Raw genomic sequence first — 22,344 nt, 5'->3', positions numbered from 1 at the left:
TTGTGTTGCGGAAAGTGGATTGGTAGAGAACATGTGTTTGTTTATTCCCTTTTTTGCGCTTTTTGGCGGCAGGGCCAGTGGGGTTGTCGGGGTCGTGCTGGGTCTCGGGTGGTGGTGATGTGACTTTTGAGTTTGGCGCTGTGGTCGATTGGGCCGGTGGGAGGATGGTGGTGTCTGATGTTGCCGGAGACATGTGTGGGATTGTGTTTGTCATTGTTTGGGAGGGGTTTTATTGTGCTGTAGTTTTCGTAGATTAGATTGGGAACAGAAAGGTTGGGCTGTGAAGGGTGAAGCTGTAGGACGTGAACTTTTAGCGGGGTCAAGTAGCGCGTTTTCTGATGTCCGAAGCGCACACTGGCTGCCTTTGGTAACACAGACTTGTGCAAGGGATGCTTAAAATCGTCTGTGTATAATAGATCACCCACCTAGACTCCTCCAAGAAGACTACTCATGTCTTATTAACTTTTATGTTTAACTCGGCTAATATATCCGAGCACGTAATTATGTACTGCTATCACCTGTAGAGGCTCTCCAATAAGCCTAAGACCGTGTGGCCACGTCCCCCAATACTAGTCTAGGAAAGAAAGATAAGTACGTTGACCCCATTGCTAGGAAGAAGGAAAGACATCGGGGGTATCTCTTGCTGCGTGAACTTAGGAAAGTGACGCCATTTCGCTTTTGAGCATACTGAAACATAGTAAAAGAAAAGAGAACAAATGAAGTGGCTTGTTAAGCAGTGGCACTGTTGCAAAAGAACCACTCTTGCACCCAGCAAATCAACCAGCCATGTCATGTGACATCAAGAGGAAAAAGGCCGCCGTATCGTAGATGTCCTGGTGTCATTCATCATTGATGCGACTCCAACATGTCGTTCTTCAGATTATATGTCCAGTCTAGTTCAAGTGGTTTCTTCGCCGACGTATTGATGTTTACGCTCTGGAGGTGGTCTTGCAGCTCGGCAATAGCGACATACATGACACCGAGCTGGGGCAAAAATACTGCGTTGTCGTCGATTATCTCCTTGACCTTAGCGAGTCCTTTTTCTAAATGCTGTATTGATTGTGTATCAGCTTTGGAACTTTGCAACTGCTGTTCAATCATCTGAATGGAATGACTGAGTGAGTCCAGCGCTGATTTGCTGGCAGATGTCGCCACTGCTCCATTTACATAATGCAGTCGAAGTTGCAGATCCTGCAAACCACTCTGCAAAGCGTCAGTCTGCTTCTTTAGCGCATCGACTCTCGTCAACGTTTCCTCAGCAGTAGTATCGACAGCATTTGCGAGACTGCGCGGGTTCTCATTTCTGTCGGACTGTTCTGGAATGATTTTGGAAGGATATTGTTTGTTCAACAAGTTTTGCAACTCGTTGGAGCGCGACTGAAGATGTGACACATCCCGCTTGAGAACTGCAAACTGCTGCAACATACTAGCGCTGTTCGAGGGATGCATCTGCAAGAACCAATGGACCATCTTCTGGTGTACGTCATCGGACGTAATATTTTTGTACTGGTCGTATAGGTTTTGGAGGGTGAGACGAAAAGCATCCATTTGCCTCACATCCGATTCGGCTTTGGTGGCCAGTCGGCTGCTAAGGTCGCAAACAGCTTTTTCTCGTGTCACTTTCTCGTCCAGTATTGACTGCTCAAGGCGCTCAAGATTTTGCCTTTCTTTGCCCATCTCAGTATGCCCTATTTGGTTCTCTTCAATCTGAGCGACTATCCGGTCTACTTTCTGTTGAAGTGGATCAAACTTATCGTAGAATTGTTTGGGGACGCTGTCTTCTAAAACAGATATTCGAAGGCCTTTATCAGAGGCGTCACGTTCCAGATTCTCTATTACTTCATCCCAACTCTCGAGTCGATCTTGGAAGGATTGATTTGCCCCATCTGATAGCCGCAATTGGACTTCTGTGCGTAGTCTGGTGAATTCTAACTCCACATGCTCACGAAGTTGGGCCATATCAGCAGCTATCTTCTCATTCGACTCGACATGTGTCTCTGAATTGGCCTGCTTATCCAGGCGCAGCTCGTTGACCAATTTTTCAACGTGCGATAATCGTAACGAGGTAAAGTTGACCAAGTCGTCAGTGGTGGCCGTGGTCTCGGCCTCCGTTGGCGGAAAAGATGATGGAAGACTTTGTACCAAAGTTCCCGGCTTGAGGATAGTTTTCTCCAAATTGTCTACTCGTGTCGCAAGCTTTGATTGTTCGCTCTGAACATTCTTAACCTGCCCGATCTGGGTTGAAAATCTGTGAAGGCGATCCTGGGTCCGTCTATCAGCTTCCTCGAACCCTTTTTGAAGCGATCTAATATCAACCTCAACTTCTCGTACTCTGTCCACAATGGGCTTATTTGTTTTTTCGTACTCTTCTTTAGTAGGCCCGATATGCTTATTTATATGACGTATAAGTTCGGAGTGTTTGTCCGAAAGTGATTTTGTCTTATGATCGATTCGCTTTTCTAAAACTGTTCTGGAGACTTTGTTGGCTGTTTCTATGACTTGTTTGGTGCCCTCCAGCTTGGCAGATACTTCTTCAGCGACAATTCTCTTGATCCCCGCTTCAGTTGACTGAGAGTCTAAAAGGCTCTGTAATTCATTCTCTAGTTTGTCCTGACGAACCAAGACGGCCTTTAGATGCTCGGGTGCCTTGACGGTAGTTTCCAGTGGCCCATTTGTTTCAGGTGTAGTGGGGGACTTGAGCTGCTCCAAAGCATCTAGGCGTTTAGCCATAGCAAGTCGCTCCTTCTTGAGTTGTGCAACTTCGTTCAGTAGCTCTTTAACTAAGTTTTCTAGTTGGATGGATACGGAGCTGGCAACTGGAGCGAGAGCTGGAGCTGGAGCCGGAGTATGAAATGTCATGCTGTTAGCATTGAGAGTGGATGCCAGGGCTATTCTTCTTGCCCTCATCTTTCTCAGAGCGTCCATTGTGGGTTTACTTTGGATACCCGTTGGTGCTTCTTGGGGCTGCATGCGAGCTACATACGAAGCAGGCACTGAGTCTCCACCATGTGACAGCATGGATGGTACTATGGGCGCAACTTGATGGGCTGGAGTAGATGCTCCACTACCAATGCTTTGTGGCGACATGATCGGAGCATTATGAGCTGGTGTGAGTGGGTCTTGCGATCCATCCTCAGACTGCTGCGTATTTGGTCTGTGCTGGTCAGATGGTTGTCCTGTAGGGATTGCAGCCGAGCTTCTCCTGGAAGCGGGAGGACTTGGACATGACCAGGGGTTGCGCGTAGCAGCATACTGTTGAGGAGTGAGTGACGCTGTAACTAATTTTCGTGTTTTTAGCAGATGCTGCCTTACCTTGTCTTGAAATGAACTTCTTCGCCCTGGTGGACAGTTTCTCTTCCCGGGTGGACTGTTTCCACGAGATCGAGATTCCGCCGGCCTTTTGTTTCGTGAGCCCATGGCGGAGCTCGGCTGTGGAGCTGAGTATGTGGAAGGGTGTGCATTGTATGAGCTTTACGCATGTCAGTCAGTAAACAATGATGACCATGGCGCCCTAAGTTTTCCCAAGACAGCAGGCGCGGATTGCGCTAGCATTTATACCATTACAGCCGCATCTGGCCCCACATAAGCTTGAGCCGGCTGGCCACCGAGTGCAACACAATTCCTATCTCCTCCTATCTCTAGGGTCTACTCTGTTGTAAAATTACCTCGCTCTTCTGTACTCGCCACTGGCACACGGGCTACGGGCGACGAAAGCGCCTGTTCCCAAGCCCAAACCGCCAAGCCAGCAAAGACGGGGCAGCACGTGCACTGGGGGAACGCGTCTCTATCGCGACCGTAGCGACGTTTTGGTTGCAGCGCGCGCCAGATCATAGCTATGCAAGCGTGGTCCGCCTGCCATTTGCTTGTAATTTTCTGTATTTTTTATATTACACGTACCTAAGCGAGGGAGGGATAACAAGACTGTGAGGAGCCCCTTGTCCACCACCGGCGGATACCGGATGTGGGCGGCGAACAGACATTGTCGCAGGAGCCAGACAATGGGCACGCGAAAGCGGCCGTAACACACAACAAGTGAACGACGACGGTCGCTGCCAATGCTGAGATTGGAAGCGGCTTAGTGGCTAATGGGCCCAAAGGAGACGCACGCGTTGTCTGACCAACAACAGGGGCGCAACAGGAGAATGAGAAGAGGATTTAAAAAAAGTAAGAGCGGAAAGGAAGAAAGACAAAGAAGGGAGGGGGCAGTGGGGAAATTCAGGCCGTTTATATAGCCATGACTAGGTGGGAGCAGTAGCGTATGGGTGAGCAACAAAGAGTGACTAGTGTGCCCAGAGAAAGTCATGCTAGACTAAGGAGGGGGTGGGCTTATGTGGCTTTGGCAGGTAAAGGGGCAAATGATATTTATCTAGGTTATAGTAAGCTAAATATCTAGCTTACAAGCCTGCTAAACCTATATTAGCGCTTAAATATATCTATAGGACCCTTGCCCTATCCCTAGCCCTAACTAACCTAACCCTACCTACTAGTACACCCTCACTCTAACTAACTCTAACCCTAGCTGTATAAATTACGCCAAGCGCTGATATAGGTTAAGCAGGCTTGTGACCCGGACATTTAGCTTATTGTGACCCGGACGAATATCATTTGCCAGGTAAAGGCAGCTGGCTTGCGTTCTTTATGCAGGCTGGTACAGCTGGCACCTGGGCAATGCTAGTAGGACTGGAGCCAGCCCAACCTGATTCGCTGGATACCGGTTACTTTTGGAGTGTCAGCTTTACTGCCAATCAGACGCGTTGCTTGTTCTTGTCCGGTTGGACCGCCTATGAGTCAGCGAGTCCTTGGCCACCCTGTCGCGTGGAGCGTGCTTTCCTTCCCACAAACTCAGTGTCCAGTACTCTAGTAAGCACCCCCCTGCTAGCCTCTCCCGCCCAGACTAAGACCCAACTGGTATTAGTACTCCTACTAGCACTAGAGCGTTACTGCAGCTTCCTGATGTTCTGATGTTATCGTTGCCAGGCAAAAAGAAACACCAACCGTCGCACCTTCCACCCTCCATTCCGCCTCAGATCTCTGTCTCGCTCTCGCGTACACCTCCTCACCTCGCGGCACAATGGCAGCTGTATGTATCTCTCCCCCAGTCAGGCGCTGCCATCACGTGTTTTAGGCTAACCGCATCCCATTCCATGCAGCCCATCACCACCATCGCCGAGAGCAAGGAGCTCAGAGGGCTCAACCTCATCGCCGCGCATTCGCACATTCGTGGCCTCGGCGTCGAGCCAGACACACTCGAACCCAAGGCGTCGTCGCAGGGCCTGGTCGGACAGCAGAAGGCGCGCAAGGCTGCAGCCGTCATCCTTAAGATGGCCCAAGAGGGAAAGATTGCAGGCCGCGCAGTCTTGATCGCCGGCCCGCCCAGCACGGGCAAGACAGCCATTGCGATGGGTATGGCCCAGTCGCTGGGCGAAGACGTCCCCTTTACCATGTTGGCCTCATCTGAGATCTTCTCTCTGGAAATGTCCAAGACCGAGGCGCTGACACAAGCTTTTCGCAAGTCCATTGGTGTACGGATAACGGAGGAGAGCGAGGTCATTGAGGGTGAGGTTGTGGAGATACAAATAGACCGCAGTGTGACAGGGGTAATTGAGTTGCGCATCATCTTGCGCTTGCATGCTAACTCCCTCTCCAGAGCAACAAGCAGGGAAAGCTGACAATCAAGACGACCGACATGGAGACCATCTACGACATGGGCACCAAGATGATCGATGCCATGACCAAAGAGAAGATCATGGCCGGCGACATCATCTCCATCGACAAGGCCTCGGGCAAGATCACGAAACTCGGTCGCTCCTACACACGATCAAGAGACTACGACGCCATGGGAATCGACACCAAGTTTGTCCAATGCCCAGAGGGCGAGCTTCAGCAACGCCGCGAGGTCGTGCACACCGTCAGCTTACACGAAATCGATGTCATCAATTCACGGACACAGGGCTTCCTCGCCCTCTTCTCTGGCGACACGGGCGAGATTCGAAGTGAGGTTCGCGATCAAATCAACACCAAGGTTGCAGAGTGGAAAGAGGAGGGCAAGGCTGTTATCGTGCCTGGGGTACTCTTCATTGACGAGGTTCACATGCTCGATATTGAGTGTTTTTCCTTCATCAACCGAGCCCTCGAAGACGAGCTTGCGCCCATTGTCATCATGGCCAGCAACAGGGGGAACACACAGATTCGAGGAACAGACTACAGGTCGCCTCACGGACTGCCGCTCGACTTCCTGGACCGTGTCGTCATTGTCAGCACACACCCATACAACCCCGAAGAGATGCAGCAGATCCTTTCGATACGAGCGCAAGAGGAGGAGGTCGATGTTACGCCAGATGCTCTGGCTCTTCTGACCAAGATTGGCCAGGAGACCGGACTGCGATATGCAAGCAATTTGATTACTACTTCTGATCTGATTCGCAAGAAGAGAGGAGGGCCAGATGTGACGATTGAAGACGTACAGCGTAGTTTTGCGCTCTTCTATGATCCAACAAGGAGTGTAAAGGTACGTCCATCGCTAGTAAAAAAAAAGCTGGTCTTTGCTGACGCCATGATCAGTTCGTTGCAGACTCTGAGAAACGTCTGATCGGTGATGCGGGCAATGTTTCACTCCATGTCACCAACGGCGCCGACGCCATGGATGTGTCATAGGTGACACATTCTACACCATCTTCTTTTGGCGTAATGAGGTAGGAAAAGGTTTCAGTGATTTGGGTATAGAGCATCCTGTGGATTGTACTGTAGGCACAAGTTAAAAGTCCAGGATGCGTAATACTGCTCAGCCGGGAATGCATTGTTGGGCGAGCAAGGATTTAATGCGTCTTATGTTACCTCGAAGTTTTCAATCCGACTGATTCCGTCATGTGGGGTTGGCGATATGCGCCTGGATCTCTACTCTAGGTGTGCGTGTGTGTGTCGTAACGGTATGATGTGTAGTGTAGTCAAAGGTGACATGTGGAATATCCCTGAAGCTGCAGTATACGTCAAAGGGTATATTCAAATTTCAGTACATTCTGCTACATTGATAGGCTCAACCCAGCCCATTGGACCCAATGGTGTCAATCCACCATAGTGGTAGCAACTGTTCGCTCGGAGCACCAGAACTTGTCGTACACATGTTTCACTTACATGGTGGGTACGTTTCCAAGGGCTTTCGAGTTGGACTCGAGAGGTTTTGAAGCTACACAACGGATACATATAATATATGCGTTCAGATAGGCCCTAGGGGGGCCTGGAGCTAAAGCTTAGCCTATGCGACGGAGAAGACATTCTCAGTACCTTGATAGATCAGGTTGCAAGAATGTCGTGAAGTCGAAGTTAAGTTAGACCTACTTAAGTGTGACTCCATGGTCAGACCGACGCTAATGTCATGGTCGGATTTACGTAGGTATTCGGTACCATACCGGTACACATGTGCAAATGCGCGGATTCCCATCACTCACTACCAACACTGCCACCGCCGCGCAGCGCAACCATGGGATATCATAACCCTAATGCCGATGACGCAAAAAGCTGAATCGCAGAAGCCTCCCAATATATCAAGTGGAGCCTTATAGCGATGCCCAATGCGTATGCGCAAAAACACAGGGGGACTCCGATTCGGGTAAGTATGGCACGCGACAGACGCGTGACCAGGCAGCCCTAACGTCGACAGCTTTCTGTAAACTGGACATCTACCTCGCATGCAATCACCATGACAAGACAATTTCAACCCTAGCAACTACTTTGAAATCACTCTGGACGTCAGCCACCGACCTAGAGGAATCAGGCATCCAACAAAAAGCAAGCTGGAAGCCAGTGGGGCCACAGAGATTTATACAAATGACATGATTACTTTTCACAATGCGAAACACAACTCGGCATCCTCAACCGGGCGTCAAGAATACGCGGCCCTTGCGGACCACTGGCCTACACAAAAAGTGCAGCCTTGCAACAACCCTCCGGGATGAACGGAGACGCTTTTCCATTTGCACTCTTAGTAGTTGTCCACCAGGGATATGTTCGTCAGCCTGCTTGCGCGAGGGATTGATTTAGCAGGCTGGGGTAAGATGCGTGCAGCATCACTGGTCAAGAAGCCGGGTTACGGCATTGCGGTGTCGCGTGCTCTCTTTCCCGATTGCTCTTTCGCCATCTGCATTCACGATTTTGTGTTTATTTCGCGATTCGGGTTCTTTTTCTTGACATCCAACAGTTTGCTGCTCTGGGCTGAGGCTGTAAGAGTGTCTCTCTCTCCTCTTTCCGTCTTACTGTGCTCCGGGTTGGCCCCTTCTTCGAATTCATTGGAGAAACGTGCAAGGCCTTCCCCTCCTGTGGTGTGACGTACCCTGGGTGATCAATTCCACGTTCGCACGCGATCTCAAGATTGGATTGTTTGACAGACATTTCGACTTGACACCGTATATCCTATTGTCAGACTTGCGAGGCTGTGGGCAACTAGCAGACCAGAAGACCACCAGCGACAATGTGGCTCAGGAATATCACGATTGTGCTTACGACAGCAGCACTCGTCACAGCTTCGATCTCTACACCAATATCATCGGACGGTACGACGGATACAAGACCAGTACGACGAGCGCATGATGTCAGAAAGAGGGAGGAGAACCACAAGTACTTCCACGAACCTGGGTATGTGCCTATCCATCTCGGCCCTCTACAAACGACTACGAAAAAGGGATACTGACAAGTATCAGAGGCGACATGAACCTCGGCCACTATGATGCTCGCTATTTCCATGAGGTTGTTTCCGACCAAGAGCGAACAGACACTCAGTCACACATGATCCGAGCGTACCTTGATTTTTTCCGTGAACACAACCTAGATACATGGATCGCACATGGAACACTGCTGGGATGGTGGTGGAATGGAAAGGTGAGAAGTCAACCAAGGACCTGATCGATTCTTGACTGACCTACCCAGCGTCTCCCATGGGACTATGACCTCGATACCCAAGTCGCAGACGCAACGCTGCACCATCTGGGCGAAGTCTACAACCAAACGAAGTACCAATATGCGTCTGCCGATGGTACTGTGCAACGCGAATATCTCCTCGACGTTAACCCCTGGATCTGGGAACGGGAGCGTGGCGACGGCGCTAATATTATTGACGCACGGTGGATCGATACTCGTAATGGCCTGTTCGTTGACATTACAGGCCTTAGTGAAATACACCCCGACACGCATCCAGGGATCTGGAGCTGCAAGAATTACCACATGTACAGGACGGATGAATTGTATCCGATGCGCGAGACAATGTTCGAGGGTGTGAGGGCCAAGGTGCCGTACGATTATGATAAGATCCTCATAGATGAATACCAAGAAAAGGCCTTGATTGAGACAAATTTCAACGGGTACGTTTATGCCACGCAATTACAACATTGTCCAGTAGCTAACTCATTACAGACACCGGTGGGACACGCAGCTCCGCGAATGGGTGCAGACAGAAGAGACGAGGGCGAAAAAGGAGAAGGAGCGCAAGGAGAAGGAAGAAGCAAAGGAGAAGGAGAAACTAGAGCAAGCGAAGCTGGACTAGTGGGCCAGCTGGCCGTGACTTTTGCTGTCGTTCTGCGCATTAGCGTTTTGCATTGCTGGCGCAGAGTACACAATGGCATTGCGGGATGGGATAAGGGGGCCTTGGATGTTGAGCATACGTATTGGTACATAGTTTTTCTGTTGTATTAAACAGTCAATAGATATGATATCTGGGCATGCAAGTTTTGTGAGGCTTCCATGTATAAGTGCACTGTCCTAGTAGAGTAGTAGTGGAGGTATGTGACGGCGACCGGCGCTAAAGCGATGACAAATCCCAGTACTCACTCGTGGAAGCCTTGGAGAACGTCACCGAAGCCTCGAATGGCTCCGCTGTCAGCCACGAGCTGCGAAGCTTTACATTTTGATCATCTACTAACCTTGCCACTTACCCTAGACACAGCAGATTGCACAGCTATATTACCGCCTTCGACTCGTCCAACCCATAGCACAGGCGACTCCATCATGGCAGACACCGATTCGCTCTCCGCCCCCACAGCATCCTCCGACGAACTGCAATTAACACTGACACACCACGGCAAACCCGTCACTCTATCCTTTCCCCGATATGCCACAATATCCGACCTTTCAGACCGCGTTGCAGCCGAACTCTCCATCCCGCCTTCGAACCAAAAATTCCTCCTTGCCTCTAAGCATGGTCTGCAAAAGCCACCCTTCAAAGACCCCACCCTCGCCCTTTCAACCATCGCCTCCAAAAAGATAACCTTAATGGGTAGCACTACTGCTGAAATATCCTCGCTGAACGCAACCATCACCGCCGCCTCTGCGGCCCGGCGACAAGGCCCCATCAAAACCGCCACCCCCGCCCGCCACCGCGACTACAAGAAGATCCAAGAAGAAGCACAGTATACCTTCCACACACTACGGCCGCTCCCATACCTTCCCAACCCCGACCGCTCCTTGCGCTTCCTCGAACGACTGCGCGATGACGAGGGCATCAAAGCCGCAATGCGCACACACAAATTCAGCGTTCCGCTACTCACAGAAATGGATCCTGCCATGCATACCACGCAAGAATCGCGGACCCTGGGACTGAATAGGAACCGAGGCGAGGTTATCGAGTTGCGCCTACGTACCGATGCGTACGATGGTTACAGAGACTACAAGACGATACGCAATACACTTTGCCATGAGCTGGCGCATAATGTTTGGGGACCACATGATCGCAATTTCTGGGAGCTGTGCAAGCAGATTGAAAGGGAGGTTGCGAGGGATGATTGGAAGAGTGGGGGGAGGAGTGTGGCGGATGTCCAGTATTATGAGCCTGGTGGGGAAGACGAGGTGCATGATCATGGAGGCTGGACGGGTGGCGAGTTCACATTAGGTGGTACTTCGAGCGGGAGCGGGAGTACGGTTGGTGTGGCCGGTAACAACGTGACAATGGATGGACTGAGCAGGAGGGAAGTGCTTGCGAAAGCGGCGGAAGAGAGAATGAAGAGGACGAAAAGGGCTGAGGAAGAAACCGGCGGCTCCGGAGGTGCATCCTAGAGGCGTTTTTTGTTCATTTTCCATCAGACTTGAGAAGCATCATGTGATGCATATATACCCCTTCTCGCAAGCTGCACCTTTGTCTCTCAGGTAGGTTCATAGCCTGATTTCATAGCACCGCATTATTTCTCACCCTTCTACAAACCTGCCATATCTAAACATCTGTCTTCCCAGTTCATATCTCCCTATTACTCAATCTAAGCCAATCATATGGCCCGCTTCGCTTCTACCGCTCCTACATCGGATCAATCATCACCCAAGCGTTGTTGCCCCACAGACTGGGCAAGTTGAGGCTAGCCGCTGCACTCCGCCCGTCCCGACAGCAACGTCACTTGTTCAATGTTCGTGTCTGGTTTCTTCCCTCTCGTTTTCAAACCTCTTATGTCATTTCATAAGGTTGATTTTGTATGCGCTGGATCATATCGCTGGAGATTTGGGGACCTACTTGGACTAAAAATATAGCATTAGCACGTCACCGAAACTGCGCAAAAGGACAGCCGAGTACAATTTTGGGAAAGCAGCAGGTTGCGATTACAGCACCAGCAGAGTTATAAGAGAATAGGTTTCTGAACGAGAAACTTTTCATACCAGCTGTTCAAGTCCAAAGGCATCGGATTCTACCTTATCGCCAGACACACGATTCACAATAGATCCAGCCCCACATCCACATTCTAATCCACGAACCCACAAAACCATCATCACCTATTCCCCCATCGCAACACCTCAAACATCGACAATGAGCTGGTTCGTCCCCTTCGTCCTCGTCCTCGCACTTGCCTGGGCCGCCGTCGGCATCTTGCTTGCCCGCTGGCTCAAGCAAGCTGGCTATGCTAAACCGCTCAAGGGCCGGGATCTCAGTAGCCGCGATTTGTACGGTGGGGGAGCGGGATATGGACGTATGGGGGATCAAGGAGGTTTAAGGGGTCAAGTTCATGGTGCGGGGTCGCGGGTGTATGTTGGTGGAGGGTGGAACGGGAGAACGGTGGGACTGGGGCAGTTTGGGAATGGCGGTGGGAGGGGGGTGTAGGGGGGTGATGGGAGTAGACTGAAAAGAGCTTTTGATTCCGAGGCGGTCGTGGAATCTCGGGAGTGGAAGAAGATGCTAATGTCGTGGGTCAGGGTGTGGTAGTCGTCACGTCAGGTACGTACGAGCCTCCACTACACACCACAAAGTGAAAGCACCTCCATCCCCATCCACACCTCCAACACGCACCAGACCACAAAATCCCCAATCATCCCACACACCACAAACGCACATTCTCTCATTCCTCAGTTCCCAAACGCACCGACACACCCTCTTTCATCTGCTAATGGCCTCGAAGGTGGTCCAGAATCACGCACAAAGAAACGTTTGTCCCTTTCACTCAACAATGCCCTTTCACTTCCACCACCATGGAGCCGCGCACACACCGCTGCATACAGATTCCAGTCATGCACCTCACTAGCGCGTTCGTCCATATCCCCAGTGCTACTATTTAACAATGCGCTCCTCCGCTCCCGCCGTTTCCAATTCTTTCTTTTTTTCTTCAAAGCAGAGTTCGCACAACTGGGTCTTCAGAATCTTACCATCTTTACAATCGTGATAATATTTGTCCTGCTTCATACATACACACACTCAAACATACACTCATACAATCACACATACCCTCGATCAAGCAAGTATCCGGACTTGCTCAAACACCACAACAGCTCTCACATCAACCATTGTTGTTGCGCTTACGTCGCAACTTTGCTATTACACTTGTGCACGCGTGTTGCAAACAAAACAGTGACTGAAGCGCGAAGCTTGAGTCTTTATACACCTATTCACCTAGGTTTCCTTTTGGTAGGATTCATTCATCACATATACAGTATGTTTAGATATCTGTCTTTCTTTATACTTTGACGACCTGTACTGATTATATTCAAGCATCATGTCCGACAACAAGATCTCAAAGGTTGCAGCCACTGCCACTGCTGCCGTCATGGCCTCCTCCAACGCTGCGCGGTCTGCCAACATTGAGTCTACGCCTTCGATGTCATCGGCCTTTCTCGGCAGTCTTCCCGTCACCAGCGAGACATCTGTGGGCGTGGCGAGTGCGCTCAATACAGCACCCACGACTGCAGCGCCCACTTTTCATGCCAACAGGCTCCTGGCCTCCGCCGCGTCCGCAGCAGCCAGCGTGGCGAACCAGGCAACAAACAAGCCTATTACAGCCTCTTCCTTTGCTGAGACTCTGAGGCGCTTCTTCTTCAATGAGATCGAGCTCCCGCCCCTTCCGGAAAAGCACAGAAACCTCATCATCGCTCTGACCACCGGTGTTGCAGCAGGGAGCGCACTCTGGTCCTGGTACAGGGCGCACATCAATCGGCAAGATCGCAAGGACAAGATTGAATTCGCCATGTGCGAGATCATACAATACTGCGAGACAATGCCGGAGGAAGAGTGGGAGGCGGGTCTGAATGACCCTGAGAACTTTATAGGATTGCTCCATCTTGAGATTGTCAGAAACACGAAGAAGATCTTGGATAACTCGGAACGCAACATTGTGTTGGCCAAGTGCAAGCGTCACATTCACAATCGATCTGACGCCCATTTTCGTCAGAGGAAGCGTCAGAAGAGGCAGGCTGTGAGGGATGCGGAGGTGGAGGCCGAGTACGAGAAACTTTTGGAAGAAAGTGGCAGCCAGGTCCAGGTACCGCAAAAGGGGGCTTCGGTGAAAGAGGCGGGACCCCTTCTGGGAGGTCCGAAGCTCACCCCAGGACCGCGGCTGGCGGGCAGGAGGCACAAAAATATCGAGTGGCATCTAAACAATGGATCTGGTGGTGCCACACCGGGACGGAAGACGATACCTCATTATCCAGGTCGCGGGCCCTTCACACCGAGTGTACACAACCCGCCAAAGAACGGTCGGAGACCATCATCACGACCGAAGCATTCTCATAGTCCGGCTATACCGTCTCCTTTGACTAGGACCCCAGAGGCCCCATCATCCGAGAGCCATACACCAGCTGGACCTCCACCGGTAGTAGCTCCTGAGGTTGGTACATCAATTGCCAACTCACCGATTGCGTCACTCAAGGGCGGTACTCCGCCTGGCTATCCGCCCAACCAGTCGCCTGCAGATGGACCCCAAGAGGGGCTCCGAAGTTCGCCACTTCCTCTGCCACTATCGTCTACCCCCACATCATCAAAGGGTAGAAAACATAGCAGGTCTTCTTCTTCTTCTTCTTCTAGTAACGATGACGACGAGGTGCCTCCCAGACAGCCTCGAACACTTCTATCGGCTGGACACACTCGAACACAACTGGGTCCATCCGTCGGAGGCAAAACCCTGACCACCACTCAGATCATCGCCAGGGCTTTCGACCCCAATGCTCTGGGCAACAGGCCCTACCAATCGCCTGTCCCCGAAAAGAGGAAGAAGCTCGGCCTAGACAAGTCTGGTCGACCGGGGAAGCGTTCGCGGTCGGGGGACTTTTCCGTCATGTCGGAGAGGGACAACGAAGAAAGAATGTTCGCAACCATCTTCGAAGGCGCGTCTCCACAGGTCGACCCTCCTGCGGGTGTTCCTACGTACCGAGTCAGCGAGAGCAAGGGATACTGGAGGGAAATCCTCAAGCAGAGGGGGCTGCGGGAGTTGCAGCGCAGAATCTTTGGAACGGCGCCGGCGCAGAAGGTCCAGGAGCCTGTGGAACAGGTAGCTGAAGAAGCCTCTCCGGTTGAACGATACCAACAAGATGAGGAGGCCCAAATGATGGAAGACATTTTCAACTATGAAGACCATGCGAGCGAGCAGCTGGTGGGTGAAGAGCCCATGGACGAAGAGACTGGAGCTGGCGCTCCAAGCTCTGATGTCAATGCAGCACCCACGACATCAGACCTACTTGGGGTGGCCGAAGAGATTCTGGACGCTAAGCTCCAGGAGGCCGAACGGGGCATGGAAGAAGGAGTGCGTTGGGAGCAGCAGACGTCAGTAAATGACGAAGTCAACGAGGCTCCAGTACCGTCATCTCCTCCACGACCTTCTTTGCCGTCTCCTCCACGACCTTCTTTGCCGTCTCCTCCACGGCATTCTCCCTCGGCACCTCCTGCTAATCCAACGGTGCCTGTCTTGTTGGTTCCAGTCGCGGCTGCTGTCGCTGTTGCTTTCTCTACACCAGCAGTCCAGCGTTTGTCTCCACAGGGTACACAGACTGTAGGAATCCAGCAGCAGCCCGCCGAGTACCAGTCTTCGACTGTCACTGCACCCCAAGAGCCCGCTGAATCCCCACAGCGCGATATCCTGGGAAGACAGTCGCAACAACTAGAAACCGTCGAAGAGGTCGACGAGGGACTATCACCGTCGCCAGCAGCCGAAGCTGCGACAGCAGCAGATGCTCAGATACAGGTAAAGGTGGAAAGTCCACCAGACATGGCTCCTCCAGCCAGAAACACACGCACAGCTGCCGCGCGCCGTGCATCCACCAACCCCCCATCCTCCTCTGTGTCGGCTCTACCCACCCCGAGCCGTCCTCCTCGCCGACTCTCTGCGTCTAGGATCCCGACCGGCACGCGGCAGGTACCTCGTCCGAGACCAGCGCCTGTCATGGAAGCCCCGCCTGCCCCGCCAGCTCCCAAGCGGAGGGCATCGGTGGCTACGCCTGCTCCCAAGAGGAGAACACCTGCGGCCAAAACAGCTCCTAAGAGAAGAACACCTGCGGCTACGCCAGCAACGCGCAGGGAACCGACGGCTGCACCGGTGGCTGAACCGGCTCCTACGCCTGGGACGAGGCAGAGTTCGCGAGTGACGAGGTTCAAGGGTACGTTCACCAAGTAGAGATGGGTTGCTACTTGGTGTCCTCTTGAGCAATGTGTGGAGACAGCATTGGGGTGAGTGGGTGGGTTGAGACTGAGCAGCAGGAGGGTTGATGTACGCTTCACAAAGTGGGTTAGGATTGCTGAGAGATCCGGAAGATGGACCGTACACTCTTGACGGGTGCGTTATGATGGCGGGAGGATTTTTTGTCAACGTTATAGCGTCTGCTTTTCTTTGTTTTTTGCTTGAGTTTTAATATCAACGGGACGCTGGCTATCCAAGGGACAGAGTTGGACATGTTCCTTGGGGCTGAGTCACGAGAGACTTTTGATAGTTTATGAGCATGCACTGGACGTATTCTTTCCCTAATTGAAGTCATTCGTTCGTCCTCCTTTTGTGTCTGTGGGTGTGAGATGTTGGCGATGAGAAGTGTGATGGATGTACTGGTATGTAGGATGTGTGAATAGAGGTAGCCCTATGCATGTGCCTGGATGTGGTAATATGCGTAGTCTGTCCCAGATGATTGGATGGTAAGAGTGCATTTGCATCTTCCAGGTTAGTAGTGGATCACGGAAGGTTGCATGGGGAGGAACATGGGCAGACACAAAACAAGATGGGGGATAAAGCTGGGCCTTCAGCTACCGAAGCTCTTCCGATGGGGGGCGATGGACATTGAAGACATGCTGCGCGACACAGTAGCACATGGCGAGAGGGAGAGGGAGAGAGAGAGAGAGAGAGAGAGAGAGACGGAGAGAGAGAGACGGCAGATGGACTGACACTTGCCATTGCGCCAGATGACCACCCATCCCCCCCCCTCCTCTTCTCCTTCCGCATCTCCCCTCCGTTGTTTTTGATGCAGGTACAGGACGCCTTGTACCCATAGCGCCGCCAGTTGTTCCAAGAAGATTCCCTCAGCAGGTGATCTCCGCGTTCGCCGATCGCATGCAACCCGCAAACCTTCATGCTCACCGGCCACAGTCGCTGTTCGCAAACCATCCCTTGTCCACACAAGGCTACGAGAGGGCACGCTGCGGCAAAGTTGTGCGCGACCTCGATGCAAAAAGATTCGACGAGCAGCACTGTGCACCGAACAGAAAGAAGAGGCGTCGCGCCCGAGACTGTATAGCGCGCCACGAAAAGAAAGCAAATCATTTGTCCTCTTGTCCTGCGCTTGCCCTTGCGCTCGCTACCTACCTTTCCCACCCCCTCCCTCAAAGGCCATTTGCGCGTCGCACGCGTTGGGTGTGCATCACGACATTTTCGCACTTTTTCAAGAGAAGGCTGGCAAAGGAAAGGTGATTTTTGATTGGCAGGCAGTTTTGGGGGCGTGCTTGGGACTATGAAGTGAAAAGACAAGAAAAGTCTTTCTTTTTCTCTCTCTGCACTCTGGACGTCGTAGCAGAGGAGGAGAGGGCGAGTGAGTGAACCTGGGGAAATCGCTTAGCGTGGTTTCCTCTCTTTGCATCTTCCACCATCTCTTCCACACACAACCTTTCTTTCTCGCCGCGCTTCCCCCCCTTTTGGCGCGCCCAATCGCCACCATGCCGGACAGCGGGTCAGAGACGAGCGCTCAGCTGGAGCCTGAGCTGCGCGACATGAAGATTGAGGAAGGCGCGACCGCCTCGGACGGGGGTGAGAGCGAGGCCATGCTGCAGGTGAAGGTGGAAGAGGCAGAGACGGAGACAGAGGCAGAGGCAGAGACCAGATCTCCCTCTGGAGCCCACGGCCATGCACACGCCCGCGATCACACCCACGGCCACGGCCACGCCTCGACGCCCTCGGCCATACCGCCCAGGCTCCAGACGCGCTCCAAGTCGCGCTCGCCCGCCGTCAAGTCCGACTCCAACCCACCATCGCCCGCCAGCGCCCACGAGGAGACGGTCGGCGGCGACATCATGTTGAAGATGGAGCCTGGCAAAGCCCCGAAGCTCTCGCGTGCAGCCTCGCAGAAAATCCATGCACGTCCGCCGCCCCTCTATCTCGACCTGCCCGACTCCACCGAGGCGGCCAAAGCAACCTTCACCGTCTTGCCCGAATGCACCTACGCCAACAAGAACATTGGCACCACAGACCCGGCCTTGGAGTGTGATTGCCAGACAGAATGGGGTGAGTGGGACACGCATAGCCAGCCCGACCTATCAATGATGTTATTAGCAGCTTGCTAATTGGGATCGCAGACCCCGTCCTCCATGTCAACAATGCTTGCGGCGAGGACTCCGACTGCATCAATCGCGCCACCAAGATGGAGTGCGTGGGCGACTGTACCTGTGGCCGAAAATGTCAGAACCAGCGCTTTCTGCGAAAACAGTACGCCGACGTCACAGTCATCAAGACAGACAAGAAGGGCTTTGGACTGCGCGCGAACAAGGACATGGCCCCCGGTGATTTCGTCTTCGAGTACATTGGCGAGGTCATTGACGAAAAGACGTTCCGCCGTCGCATGCTTCAATACGACCACGAAGGCATCAAGCATTTCTACTTCATGTCACTCACAAAGGGCGAATTCGTCGACGCAACCAAAAAGGGCAACCTCGGCCGTTTCTGCAACCACTCGTGCAACCCCAACTGCTTCGTTGACAAATGGGTCGTTGGCGACAAGCTGCGCATGGGCATTTTTGTGGAGCGTAGAGTTCAAGCGGGCGAGGAGTTGGTTTTCAACTACAATGTCGATCGGTACGGCGCGGATCCCCAGCCCTGTTACTGCGGAGAGCCAAACTGCTCTGGCTTTATTGGCGGAAAGCAGCAATCCGACAACGCTACAAACTTATCCCATGCGACCATTGAAGCACTCGGTATCAATGATGGCGATGGTTGGGACACGGCTGTCACGAAGAAGCCTCGCAGGAAGAAGGCGAGTGAGGATGACGAGGAGTATGTTAATGATCTCCAACCGCGAGAGCTGGATGAAGACGGAGTCACAAAAGTCATTCCAGCTCTACGGCAATGTACTGAAAAATGGATTGCTGTCAAACTACTTAGCCGTATACAACAAAGCGATAGCGACAGAGTCGGGCATCGCATAATACGCATGCACGGCTACGAAACACTGAAAAAGACGTTGATCGCCTGGAAAGACGACACAAATGTCATTTTGCAAATTCTCGACATCCTCCACAAGCTACCTCGAATTACCCGGAACAAGATCCAGGACTCAAAAATTGAGGAAGTCATGGAGACGTTGACGAGTAATGAGGATGAGCGGGTATCAGAGTCGGCCAAGGAACTACTGGCAGCCTGGAGTAAGCTGGAAGTTGCATATCGGATACCCCGTATGAAGAGGGACCCCAATGCCAGCACCCCGGTCCCCACCATCAATCACTTTGAGCGGCGAGAGAGAGGGCGTGAGCGATCCAGATCCAGGTCGCGATCACCAACGATAGCAGCACCAAAGGGTCCTGCCACTCTAAACGCTCCGTCTGGCCCCCGGGCATTGAATGCACCTCGTGGTCCGGCTGGTTTCTTCAGTGCTCCACGTCCGGTCCACCGACCGCGACCCTTCACCAATCCACTTCCTCCTGGATGGTTCCAGGCGACAGCTGAGAATGGATCAACGTATTTTTACAACTCCACGGGCACTACACAATGGCAACGACCATCACAACCTGCTGACCAACCGCCTCCACCCCCTCCAAAGGCCAAAGCCAACACACAATTGCTGCAGGACATCATCTCCAGCATCACTGCTAATGTTGAGCCTAGTGGACCATCGGCATCAAGTACGCCTAAGCCGGCGGCCGATGAGGACTCAGCCAAGAATTCGAAGACGGAGAAGTGGCGAAGTCTACCTCAAGAGAAGCAGGAGAAGATCTACGAGGCGACTGTAGGTTACATCTGGTTGTCGTATTGCCAACCGCTAATGTCCTCTAGTTGTCGACGCATGTCATGTCAGTCACGTCGCATTACCGCAAAAAGCTCGAAAAGGATGAAGTCAAGCGCTTGAGTAAAGAGGTATGCCAGACAGTCATGTCATGACTTTGGCACAACATGCTAATCATGACCAAAGGTAGCAAAGAAGCTTGTAAGAGGTGACTACAAGTCGGGACGGGTCAAGGACCCCACGCAAAAGATCAGCTCCAGTCACGAGAAGACGATCAAGAAATACGTAAAAGAATTCATGGACAAGGCCGTGCGAAAGAAAGAAGAACGCGAGAAGCAGAAAGGTGCATCTAGCAAAACGAAAGTCGAAAGCCCGACCCCGAGCACACCAGCTGGCGAAAACAAGACCGAAGACATAGCATGGGACACAGCCGCCTCCCCATCCGGCTCGCCCTCCGACCTCAAACGCAAACGTGAAGAAGAAGACGGCAGCCAATCCCCGAAAAAAACACGAACTAGCAACGGAGACGTCGATCCCGCACCCCCACTCCCACCACCTCCGCCCCCACCAGCAGAAGATATGCCTGCCGACCTGTACGACTCGAATCACACGCCCATGGATGATGCATCCACGCCTTCCACACACGAGTTGGAGCCGTCCCCTGCAGCTATCAAAAGTAAAGGGTCAGCTTTTGTAAACGGCGATACAAGTCCTATGCAACTCGTCACGCCCCCTACCAACGGCTCTGCGGACAAAATTGCACACTTGCAAAATGGACACACTTGATCTGCATTTGAAAGGGAAAAGCAATACATCTTTGCTTCGGCGCTCTTGACACCCTCACACCCCCACATATACATCATATTGTTGATTTGAACCAGAGGCAGCAATAAATCTCATACATATACGTGCCTATTTTGCCCTCCCACTCTCATCCGCCCTTGTACTTGTTGCGGTACTGTAGGACATGGTAGAACGTGGAATTCAGACGGGAGTAAATGTTCCTTGATTCTGGTATAGGTAGTAGTTGGATGCTTCTTGCTGTGATCTGGCCTGCTTTGTGATGTGTTTCCTATACTACGTTGGCCTTGAAGTTGTCCTCTGTATATGCCCGCTCATTTGGGGTTTAGTAGGTAGCATGGTTCCTTCCCAGGTATAGTATTCTAGGGTCAGACTAGAATCTAGTCTAGTAAGCGAGGCTACACAATACCTAACTACCGCCCCTAAGCCTATTTATTACCTGTTAGCTTAGCATCCGATGGCAGCCATAACATGTCTCACAACTTACAGACCCTCGTGCGCTGCCATTCCACGACTAATCTTCCCAACACAAAGGGGTGGAAAACTCCGTACATGGTTTCCAGAAAGAGCTTTGGCTTTTGCAGCATCGCCGTATTAGGTCTAGACTCTACCGTTGTCCGTAACCGTGGGTGCCTACCTACCGGTACCATTCAAGGCCCCAACTTGTTTCGGATCCCCTCGCCTTTGTCCGTACGACATCAGCCCACTGTATCGGGTTCGTATCTTCATTGGGGTCGAGGTGGGTGCTTTTATTTTTTGATAGCTTGGTGGGAAATGCTTGTTGTTGTGGTGTTGACATTGTTTGGTGAGGATTTCATGCATCTGCGTAGGTATCCACCTGGACTTGTAGAAGTGAACGGCAGTGATAGCGATAGGAGTGTAGGTAAGAGTTGGAAAGTATCAGCGCTTGAAGATGCCAGGGATAATGTTAGATAGACGATTGCCACGATACTCGCGATGGTGTCCTCTCCCTTGACCCATAGGTAGCATTGCGCTGTCACTGTCAGCCCGTACGATAGGTAGGGCCAGACCCTCAAGCCATGCACAACATTACTGTACCCTGCACCAGTAGCCCAGTCCGTGAGGCTCTCCAGCATATGCGCCTCACTTCATACCAGACCATGTGGCCCCATCAGTCCACGTTGGGCTTACCGTCAGCTGGGAAATCCCACGCCACACTCAAATCGGGGGTGCTGGTGTAACCTCATGGAAGGCTGTGGCGAGATCTCGCGTAACTTGGCGGATAGCATTTCTAGCACATGGCTGCTGAGCTTACAACATCTTCGAAATAGGAACTGAGGTCCGTAGGCTTTCATTAGAATGTCGTGTTTCGACGTGGGCGTACGAGCGGTACAGAGGTGTTTCAAAGGCTTAAAAAAAAGGTAGAAGAGAAGTTTGACAGGTAATTTTTTATATCTTGAGTAGGTACAGCGTTGAGTCGTTTTTAGGGCTGGCATGGGGAAAGATCGTGATGTATCTAACTATAGGTATCTAACACATTCAAACAAACCCTTCACCACTTCGGCGACCGCGATACACACCAAAAACGCCAAGTGTGCAGCTGAACTCTCGCCTTGCCGCTCCACACCAATCTCGGTCACAGATGCGACCTTTTACTCTAGGGAAAATGCTCCCCATTCTCATCCCCGCGCACCAGAAGCTGATCAGCAGGTCCGCTTACTATTTTGTACAATGTACTGTGCCACTGACATTGCATGCACGTCTCCTAGCGAATCATGGATACGGTATTGGACTTTGACGTCCTAAGGTAGCCAGATCTGATGTTTCTCACCATCGTTGAACCCGTTATTAGTGGTTTGGCGTGTTTAGTCCTGTGCAACCTGGACGTGGTGGGACAGAGCGTCGGCGTAGAACTCAGCTGGTTAGTGTAGGGCTGAGTCGTGGATGCTA

At 52.0% G+C, this 22,344-nt stretch overlaps 7 protein-coding genes across 7 annotated transcripts; 6 read left to right on the top strand and 1 right to left on the bottom strand.

Annotated features, from left to right (window-relative positions):
* Positions 1–846: 846 nt before the first annotated feature.
* IAQ61_008090 (uncharacterized protein) lies at positions 847–3,417 on the bottom strand (the record flags this gene model as incomplete). The annotated part of the gene is made up of 1 exon (XM_066097839.1): positions 847–3,417. One exon carries the CDS (start codon positions 3,415–3,417, stop codon positions 847–849), a length of 2,571 nt encoding a protein of 856 aa, XP_065952336.1.
* A 1,727-nt stretch (positions 3,418–5,144) lies between these two features.
* RVB2 (RuvB-like protein 2) lies at positions 5,145–6,589 on the top strand (the record flags this gene model as incomplete). The annotated part of the gene is made up of 2 exons (XM_066097838.1): positions 5,145–5,597; positions 5,660–6,589. The coding sequence occupies 2 exons, from the start codon at positions 5,145–5,147 to the stop codon at positions 6,587–6,589; spliced, it is 1,383 nt and encodes a 460-aa protein (XP_065952335.1).
* A 790-nt stretch (positions 6,590–7,379) lies between these two features.
* IAQ61_008088 (uncharacterized protein) lies at positions 7,380–9,719 on the top strand. Its single transcript, XM_003840396.2, has 4 exons — positions 7,380–8,628; positions 8,694–8,871; positions 8,920–9,350; positions 9,403–9,719. Exons 1-4 carry the CDS (start codon positions 8,465–8,467, stop codon positions 9,530–9,532), a joined length of 903 nt encoding a protein of 300 aa, XP_003840444.1. The 5' UTR covers positions 7,380–8,464; the 3' UTR covers positions 9,533–9,719.
* A 274-nt stretch (positions 9,720–9,993) lies between these two features.
* Positions 9,994–11,037, top strand: IAQ61_008087 (uncharacterized protein; the record flags this gene model as incomplete). Its single annotated transcript, XM_003840397.2, has 1 exon — positions 9,994–11,037. The coding sequence occupies one exon, from the start codon at positions 9,994–9,996 to the stop codon at positions 11,035–11,037; it is 1,044 nt and encodes a 347-aa protein (XP_003840445.2).
* Positions 11,038–12,950: 1,913 nt separating this feature from the next.
* Positions 12,951–15,836, top strand: IAQ61_008086 (uncharacterized protein; the record flags this gene model as incomplete). Its single annotated transcript, XM_003840399.2, has 1 exon — positions 12,951–15,836. One exon carries the CDS (start codon positions 12,951–12,953, stop codon positions 15,834–15,836), a length of 2,886 nt encoding a protein of 961 aa, XP_003840447.2.
* Positions 15,837–17,356: 1,520 nt separating this feature from the next.
* Positions 17,357–20,418, top strand: IAQ61_008085 (uncharacterized protein; the record flags this gene model as incomplete). Its single annotated transcript, XM_003840401.1, has 4 exons — positions 17,357–17,921; positions 17,993–19,635; positions 19,683–19,763; positions 19,819–20,418. 4 exons carry the CDS (start codon positions 17,357–17,359, stop codon positions 20,416–20,418), a joined length of 2,889 nt encoding a protein of 962 aa, XP_003840449.1.
* A 567-nt stretch (positions 20,419–20,985) lies between these two features.
* Positions 20,986–21,369, top strand: IAQ61_008084 (uncharacterized protein; the record flags this gene model as incomplete). The annotated part of the gene is made up of 1 exon (XM_066097837.1): positions 20,986–21,369. The coding sequence occupies one exon, from the start codon at positions 20,986–20,988 to the stop codon at positions 21,367–21,369; it is 384 nt and encodes a 127-aa protein (XP_065952334.1).
* Positions 21,370–22,344: the final 975 nt, after the last annotated feature.

Source organism: Plenodomus lingam, assembly GCF_022343315.1.
Source record: "Plenodomus lingam strain CAN1 chromosome Unknown contig_3, whole genome shotgun sequence".
Lineage (NCBI taxonomy): Eukaryota > Fungi > Ascomycota > Dothideomycetes > Pleosporales > Leptosphaeriaceae > Plenodomus > Plenodomus lingam.
Note: the sequence above shows the minus strand (reverse complement) of the source record. Positions and strands in the feature narration are given on the sequence as shown.

Excerpts from the sequence above, each read along its gene's own strand:
- IAQ61_008088 (XM_003840396.2), top strand. The coding sequence starts at position 8,465 with ATGTGGCTCAGGAATATCACGATTGTGCTTACGACAGCAGCACTCGTC. Across the intron at positions 8,629-8,693 it reads AAGTACTTCCACGAACCTGG|AGGCGACATGAACCTCGGCC; the intron begins GTATGTGCCTAT and ends GACAAGTATCAG. Across the intron at positions 8,872-8,919 it reads GATGGTGGTGGAATGGAAAG|CGTCTCCCATGGGACTATGA; the intron begins GTGAGAAGTCAA and ends TGACCTACCCAG.